Here is a 9,388-nt window from a genome sequence, read left to right on the forward strand (position 1 = left end):
ATCGTCAAGTGCGCTCGTTCCTGTTGGTGTCGTCAATCTGGCAACCCACGTGTGCATCAAGGGGCCAGGTGAAAAAAACTCTCTCCAATATTTTGAATTAGGACTGCAATACCTAGTTCAACCACTCGGTGACAATCCTACATACAGCACCTTTAATAAAAATACTAGTACTTAGTACTTAAAGGGGTCATATGATGCTGCTAAAAAGAACAGTATTTGATCGCATCATATGACCCCTTTAATATAATTTAGTAGTATTAATTGTTTAATACTTAAGTAGTATTATTCATTTATTTTATTTCAGTTTTAGTTTTAGTTCAGTTCTAGTTTTTTTTTATTTCCAGTCATTTTAGTGCTTAAACTTAAACTGAAAAAAACCCCAAAAAACAATAGTAAGCAACCCTAGAACATCTTAGAAATTAATCAGAGCACCATAACAAGGAAACGAGGAAAAACTGACTCTGACATACTGCAGACAATTTAAAAATGTATTTAAGAAACTTGATTTTACAAACTAATTTTGTAAATGGGTCATTTGGTCAATTGGGATAAAGATTACACGTGAAATCCCTTACGCAATGGAAACAGTAATGGCTTTGGTTTCCAGGTGCATCGATAAACACAGGCCCACAACCAGGTCAGCTGGCTAGGTTACAATTAGCCTGGGATTGGACGAATAAGTCTTATCTAGGCTATAAAGAACGCTTGCTGAGATTACATGTGCTATCACTGGTTTACCTGCTGCAAATCTGCATATTATTCAGGTAATACTCTTATCAGTGTTTAATAGCTGAACTTTTCCCATCTGTATTTTACACCGTGAAAATCCAATTTTTAAACAGCATCTTTGTGTTCACTATCATTTAAAAAGATCAGAAAAAAACGTAAAACTGCATAAGATATAACTTCTCAGACAATATAAAAAAAATATTAAGGGAATATATCTTGAAAAGAATAGCATAATTTTTGTGTAAATCTCACTAAATGTATTATTTGTAACTGTATAAAATATTTTAATAATATATACTAAAAATAAATATGAAGAAAACATATTGAAAATAAAACAGTATAATTTGAGTGTAAATCTCACTAAATGTATTATTTTAACTGTATTAAATAATTGAATAACATTAAAATAAATATTAAAATAATATATTTTGAAAATAATAGTGTAATTTGAGTGTAAATATGACTAAATGTATTATTTAACTGTATAAAATAATTTAATAACGTTTAAATAAATATTAAAATAATATATTTTGAAAATAATAGTGTAATTTGAGTGTAAATATGACTAAATGTATTATTTAACTGTATAAAATAATTTAATAACGTTTAAATAAATATTAAAATAATATATTTTGAAAATAATAGTGTAATTTGAGTGTAAATATGACTAAATGTATTATTTAACTGTATAAAATAATTTAATAACGTTTAAATAAATATTAAAATAATATATTTTGAAAATAATAGTGTAATTTGAGTGTAAATATGACTAAATGTATTATTTTTAACTGTATAAAATAAGTTAATAAAATATACTACTTCAAATAAATATTAAGAGAATAAATCTTGAAAATGAGTGTTAATCCCAATAATGTATTATTTTTAACTGTTTCAAGTATTTTAATAACATCTAAATAATATTAAGAGAATATATCTTGAAAACAATTGTGTAATTGAGCGTAAATCTCACTAAATGTATTATTTTTAACCGTTTAAAATTTTTTAATAACATGAAAATAATATAAAGATAATATATCTTGAAAATAATAGTGTACTTTGCATGCAAATCTCACTAGATGTATTATTTTTGTGTATAAAAATTTTAAATGACATTTGCTACTTAATATTCAATAAATATTAAGAGAATACATCTTGAAAAAAACAATGCAATTTGAGTGTAAATCTTACTAAATGTGTTATTTTTAAATTTTTTAATAAATATTAAAAGAGTATATCTTTAGAGTAACTTTAGTGTACATCTCACAAAATGTATTATTTGTAACTGTATAATTTTTTTTATAACATTTGCTACTTAAAATATAAGCAGTTATTGCAGTGTAGGTATATATTTTTGATATAAAACTGAATTCATAATGGTTTGGACTCCTGGTTGAAATCACACCTGTGCTACATCACACATGGCTTCCGACAATCAATCTCGGCCTCCTACGCACAAATGAAGCAGCACGAAACAACTGTTTCCCTGACACCTAACACATATTCCCACAACACCATTTTCCTGCACTGAATGCAAAAGCTCAGAGATGCGTGTTTACCTTCACCCACGGTCAGGAGTGAATAATCCTTTAGAAAGTCCTCAATTCATTAACTACTGTGGATTCCAATGAAATGCATGAATAAATAAATAAAAGAAACTAAATACAGCTCAAACTGAAGGTCAGTGCACAGAATGTGCCCAAAGGCAAAGAAAACTGCCAATGAAATACATAAAAACACTTGTTTTTTTTCATCACACAATCACTCACACCTTAATATAAGCCAATTTTAGATGCTGTACTTCATCCAGATGGGTGTTAAGTCCAATAGAAGCCTGCTGAGGGATTGTGGGAGTTTAATTCAGGTTGTTTTTGTCAGTGGAAAGCACTCCCTACGGCCCATAATGCCCCACTGGTGCCACTAACGCCCACAGGCAAGGGCAGGTTGTGACAGAGCTCTCTAGACACACTAGTTTATGCCTGAAACTAGATAATTATGTTGCTTTAGGACCTGTGTGAATTGTAACCTCAGGTTTTTGGTTTTTAATTCGCACCTCACATTTGAGGACAAGGTGAATGTGGTCGCAAAACACAACAGCAAAATAAAAAAATAAAAAAATATATATAGGCTATATATATATATATATATATATATATATATAAACAATAAATAGTGATGGCAAAATAAATAAAAAAATTACATTTAATTTAAAAATTACTAAAAAATAATTCAGATTTAAAATAATCAAATTAAGTACATTATATGCTAATTAAGGCAATACACTTTTTTTTCTTTCTATTTTTTGGAACTGGCCATTTTTGAGGCTTTTTTTTTAATTAGTCAAAACATGCAAAATAGACTTTTAAGTGTTTCTTTTATTGCACTACATCTATTTAGGTCATTTTCTCAAAATTAGTTTTTTTTTCTTTTTTCAGTATTTTTTATACAATTTATACACCATTTTATTCCTATTTTTCTAACTGTTTACAGTATTTTCCGATTTATGAAGTGACGAAAAGAAAAAAAAAATCCCTTTTGTAACTCTACTCTAAAATTATTTTTGGAAGTTGTAAATGAAGCTTATTGGAGTACATTTGACAAGAAATTCAGTATTTCAACTTCAAAATGTTTAATGTTTAATTCAATGTGTTACTTGCCATTTCTTTGTAAATATTTGTGAAATACATTAGCCATTTCTGAGTGAAAATTTCCTTTTACATCAAAAAAAAAAAAAAGATCAGATGTTCAGATTACCATTCTGAAAATGTATGCAAATGAGCAAATATTTAATTAGATAATAGTTAGATATTTAGACTTGTTTACAAATAACATTCATGAAAACATAAATGCAATTATTAATGTAATCAATCAAGTAGTAAGGTATAGTCATATTTATTAGTTTGTACCCTATTCATGGGGTGCCTTGCCTTATTTCATGAAAATAATCGAGTATAATAACTTGCAGTATCAAAGCAATAGACAGCCCATTGCAGGCCATGTCCGGTAGATTATCGCAAATCTGTCTCCATCCTGTTAGCCGTTCCCTGACACCTGTGATCCCTGTTCTTGTCTGCCAAAGCGATTAACACACTCCGGTCTGGAGGTGTCTTAACCTCTGCTTTACCCTTGATTCACCTACAGACCAATACAATGACAACGACAGCCGCAGGGTGACCTGAATGCTACACTCTCAGAAAAAAAAAAGGTACAAAAGCTGTCACTGGGGAGGTATCTTTTCAAAAGGTACAACTTTGTATCTAAAGGGTCCATATTGGTACCTCAAAGGTACATATTAGTACCTAAAAGGTACAATTTTGAAAAGGTACTTCCACAGTCACTGCTTTTGAACCTTTTTTTTTTCTGAGAGTGTACAGACTTAACTGAATAAAACTCAACATCAGTCAATCAAATGTTTGGCTGAGACATTCCAATCCCACAGTAGCTGATCATTTAAGTCATGAATGGAAACCTGAATGGAAATCAAGGTCCCAAATAGCTGTTTCTGACGCTTGTGCTGATCTCACAGTGTCTGTCTTCAGGGACTGCTTGGTGATCGCTCTACAGTCAGCAAAGACAATGTACAGCTGCTCATGTCTGCTGAGCTCACTGTCTAGTCGGCTTTCTTTCAACCGATTCAGGACAGCAGGGCCGGATCACTGGTGTCTGGTTCAACGTCTGAGACCCGTCGAGTTGCTCAGATGGGATAATGGATTTGAGATTACACATTTAAACAGCTTATTCACAATCTAAATCATAATTCATGTTAATTCAAGGTGAGGAAGGCGTCGACAAACAGAACTGAAATAACGTTTTCAAATAGGATTCCTGAACATTTCTCCCATCTGCCTCCTATTGGCTGATCAAACTGATAGTCCCGCCTACAAACTCATGCAATTGTTTGAGTTCATGTTGAAATGATCAATGTTTCATTACAGACCAACAGTGATACACTTTTCAATGGAATCGGCCTCCAAAAGGTTTATGCGTATTAAACGTAGATAAGATAAATATTTTTAAAAGTCACATAATTCAGTAAGCTATTTTCTTTATCAAATTGCTACAAATCACAACACAAGACTGAAAATGTTAAGACACTAGGCGCGTTTCCATTACCCTTCAAATTGCGCAAATTGAAATTGCGAATTAAAAATACGCCTAATGGAAACGCGTCAATTTCGAAAAAACGCCCATATATCGCAAAAAAGTTTTTACGCTCGCATGAGGTGGTTTTTCAGGCAATGCGAAAAAGGAATAATTTGCAAAACTGCAATGGAAACGGCTTTTTCGCATTTACAGGTCACATGGCGTATGCAAAAAGTCATATGATCATTCTTCAATGTACTATAACCTCCAAGAAACACTTCATACGTGGCCGCTCTCCAGTATAAGGGGCTTTCCTACCATTAATGCTTAGACAATTTACACTGCACACGTCTGCAGTGCAGTGTGGCTCTGATACGGTCACTGAAGCTGATTGCGGCCACTCAATGCTTGTGTTTATTCCAGAATCTAGCCGTGCCACGCACGTTTCTGAAGCGGCTCAATGTGCTGCGTCTGTAAAGATACACGCATACGCCTCCTTTGAATAAATATAGCCAAAATCAGTCAAAATCCCACCAAAATCCGTTGCCATGACTTATCGCGAGAGGCAAAAGTTACGTTTTAGTCGCATAACATTGGTTTATGGAAACGCCGTCATTTCGCAATACTTTTTTATCGACATTTATAAAATATCGCCAAAGTTTTGCACAAATCTGTAATGGAAACGCGCCTACAGTTAAAGCTGAATGCTCATGAGCTTTTTCTGAATGAACCGCTAATGCCAAAGACCTGAATGCCAAGCTTATAAAGCACTGAAGGCCAGTGTAAACCCGGTAAAGTTGGGTAAACAGGCATTTACGGGGTCAGTCCTTTACCGGCTGGGTGAGCAAAAACAGCTTTCTTGGAAATGTCTCTAACACACTTTTTTTTTCTTTAATTTAAATTTTTGAGAAATAAAAATGTGCAATGTAAACTTTTTAGTGTACTTTTTAAAAACTTTATTACTTTAAAACTTTAAATTATTTTATGCATGTATTTATTATGGGAAGTACATTTAAGCAACACTGAAAAACTAATGTAGGATTTAAACTCTACAAAATATTTTTCAAAGTTGTAAATAAAACAGATTATTGGTGTATGTTGTACAAAAAAATGCAGTCTTTCTACTTTAAAATTTCACATGAATTTCAATCTGTTACTTGCTGTTCCTTTGTAATTGTAAAATTTAGCAAATTCTAATAAAAAACTGTACCATCTACAACTATTTTGACTCAGAGATTGCTAGTAAAATTCACAAATAATTACAAAGAATTGTAATATTCTGTAATAATTGTAGAGCACACAAAGAAAATAAAATATATATTTTTTTAATGAAAATGTGATTTGCAGGTTTGCAGGTATTTGATCATTTTTATATTTTATATAAAAAAAAATTTTCAGTGTAATTTGTGAAAATAAAATTGTACCTGTGACATAAATTCCGTCAGGATATTTTTACTTCCAAAAACTAAAGCTTACCCTGTTGACAAAGGTATGTTAATAAACCATTCCCAGCTTTTAAAATGAATGATAAGAAGAACGAATTGTGTACTTACGATCCGAGCACCTCCATGAATTCAAACACATCCTGGATGTTATCCGTGCTCTTTTTCCAATCATAGTTGCCCTCCTTTCGGCCCATTTCTGCGTGAGCTTCTACAGGGATTTCTGGAGAGGATAAAAAAAAGAACATAAAAGATTTACAAAGTGACCAACAAAGACCTACGTCTATGATCTGTTCGATCTGTTCGGAAAAAATGAGTAATAATTCAAAGCTTTGTGAATATACCTTTACTTTTAGCCAAAACAATCCCAAATATTCCAGGAGCCATGAGGCTTGATCTCTAATAATTATATCTAATTAAAGATGAAACTCAATATCAAAACTTCTTTGCATCCTTTAGAATGCAGCTCAGTCTCTCTGGCGAAGTCTCATGTTCATTATCAGCTACTGACAGACAGACAGTCTATCTTGATTGGATGTGTGTTCATCTATCAGCCTGTTTTAGTGTGTCACTGACTTCTGATGCCCTGTTTAAAAATTCCAGAGCTTCTCATTGGCTGTCCTACATGGCTTTAAGATGGTTGTCAGAAAACGCTAATCGGGTTTTGGCTGGTCAGTGTACAGACTCGTATATGTGCGTCTTAATGCTGGAGTTTAGGTGACTTTTATGATTGATGCATGGCACATTTGTAAAGGAAATATCTCTGATTCTATTTTAACTGGAATATCTATGGCGTTTGCAGGTGGATTTTGTCCAACCTACACCCTTTGCATGTCCAAACCGGATATAAAGGTGTCCACATGCATCAAATGATTGAATGCATTTGATAAAGTCATCATCTTCAACAAAACACATCTAGAAAACTGAACAATCCATCAACTGCACACAAAGACAGCACAAATGGAGAAAGCTGGAATGACTAGTTATTTTTCACCATGTTTACTGTTTTTATTTTGAGGTTTCTTCATAAAAGGAGTTCAAATATAAATACAGATTTGTCTTCCGACATAAAACGACTTCTCTGGGATTAGCAGTGAGTTCTGGTAAGTCTTGCTTTCATTCCGCTTATATAACAGGTTAAAGACTGATCTTCTGGATCGACCTTAAAACAATTCACTACCTGAGTTCAGAAGGTCAACTGCATTTTATAACTTCAAAAGCCAAAAATATCATCAGTTTGCTACTAAACGTGTCGCTGAGTACCCCAAGGTGGAGAAAACCCTATGGAATGGAGTATTTTGTAGACTATTAGACTAGTAGACTGCTTAATAAACCAATTAGGTAACCTAAAGAGAAAAGGAACATCCAATTAGGAGGCATGAATGGACTACAGCTCTCAAAGAACACAAGGACTCGGGTGAACTCACATAGTTGCATGCAGCCAGTATCATCACTGCAATAAACAATATCTTTGCAGAATTATGATAGAGACTGGTCAACAAACAAATAAATAAATAAAAATAAAATAAACAAACATACATTAAAATTAAGGCATGTCAATTTGTTATGAAATTCATAAAAATATTATCTGTAAAATTACAAATATATTAATGATTAAAATAAACATTAATTGAAAATAGTTTCAAATGAAGATAACTGTTTAAAATATTCATTTTTATTTTCATCAACAAATGCATTTAAATAATGGAAATTTTTTAAATTACAAATACATTAATAACTAAAATAAAAGTAAGATACATATTTAAAACATTAAATTAATTTAATTATAAATGAATACAACAATTAAATGAATATCAATAATTAAAAAAATAATTCATTTAATAAAGTATAATAACATAAATTACAATCAAATATAATTTAATTAAAATGCATATTAATTTAAAATAAAACAAATAAAATACAATATTTTTAAAATAACTTTTTTCAAAAAGTTCAAAACAAACAGAACTCCCACTCCATTTTACTCACAATTTCATATAATATTTACAATATTTCGCAGAAAATTCTAACACTACCTTGACAAACCTATAGTTTTCAACGTAAGATTGGATTACTTAGCCTACAGAACCCTTTTCTACATTATTTTTCCGTTCAAATGACTAACATTAACTGGACATAACAGTCGACTCATCTTTCCCGTCTTAAATTCTAATATTAAAATGCATATTGCAATGCACAACATTACAAAAAATAATAATAATAATTAAATGCAAAGATGTTGCATTACACTTGCAGTCTCTCTTTGCTCACATAAAAAGAACATTCTGAACTTGCCTGGCTTTGTCTTTACGATGCAGCCCCTTTAATGTACAGTGCGTCTGTGGACTAACCACTCATATATAGCATACCAACATAAACATGCATTCTGATGCATGCATGGGTGATTCTTTTACAAACAGACAGTTTTTGACCTTACCTTCAGGTCTGTAACAACCCCAGCACGATCTCTGTCTCTTGCAGAAACTATCAAGGCTCAAGCAAGGACAGCAGTGACAAAGAATGACATGCGAGGAGAGTGTAGGCTGCGCAGATCTCAACGGAACAGATATTTGCAAAGCGTCCGAAATGCAATGATGCACATTCCTGTGCAATTAATGCAGTGTGATCGGTATGCAAAAACCTTTCATATGAAGTGTGCATTTAACATGCAAATCACTCCCGGTCGTCTATCCAAGAAAAGTTGATTTTTCATCAATTGTTGCGTGCACTCAGACAATAAAAGTCTATTGCAAAAAAAAATACATTTTAAATTACCGTGCTCATGCATTGCATGCAAATATAATTAGTTGCAATAACTGCACGTCAACATGAACACTGTAAATTAAAGTCTGACCTGTTTTTAGCAGCAGCCTCAGTCTCGTCTGATCTCTGTGAATGGGACAGGAATCGGCTTTACTCGGGTCAGCGTCCCGTCCTTTAACTTGCCTAGAGGCAAGTGCGCAAGAGATGCCCCGCTCTGACTCTCCTGCCAAAAGCCCGCTGCAGTCTGGACCATACTATGAAGGTAGAATGAGGTCAAAAAGATTTGCATACGCAGGATAAGAGTTGTGGAAGTGTACATAAGACTGTAAGCGTAAATTAAATTTGCATGCGCAAGAGAAGCTTTGTAAAGGTGT

General features: G+C 32.5%; 1 protein-coding gene across 4 annotated transcripts in view; it reads right to left on the minus strand.

Annotated features, from left to right (window-relative positions):
- camk1gb (calcium/calmodulin-dependent protein kinase IGb) overlaps positions 1-9,259 on the minus strand; it is a 27,031-nt gene extending 17,772 nt beyond the window's left edge. The window contains exons 1-2 of one of the 4 annotated variants that reach the window (XM_016454714.1): positions 9,198-9,259; positions 6,363-6,474 (exon numbers count right to left, since the gene is read on the minus strand). In XM_016454714.1, the coding sequence (XP_016310200.1) occupies positions 6,363-6,448 (86 nt within the window). In that variant the 5' untranslated portion in view covers positions 6,449-6,474; positions 9,198-9,259. The other 3 variants (XM_016454715.1, XM_016454716.1, XM_016454713.1) reach the window with 3 other exon arrangements.
- Positions 9,260-9,388: the final 129 nt, after the last annotated feature.

The sequence above is a fragment of the Sinocyclocheilus anshuiensis genome, unplaced genomic scaffold (genome assembly GCF_001515605.1).
Source record: "Sinocyclocheilus anshuiensis isolate Anshui unplaced genomic scaffold, SAMN03320099.WGS_v1.1 scaffold67, whole genome shotgun sequence".
In the NCBI taxonomy this organism is placed as follows: Eukaryota; Metazoa; Chordata; class Actinopteri; order Cypriniformes; family Cyprinidae; genus Sinocyclocheilus; species Sinocyclocheilus anshuiensis.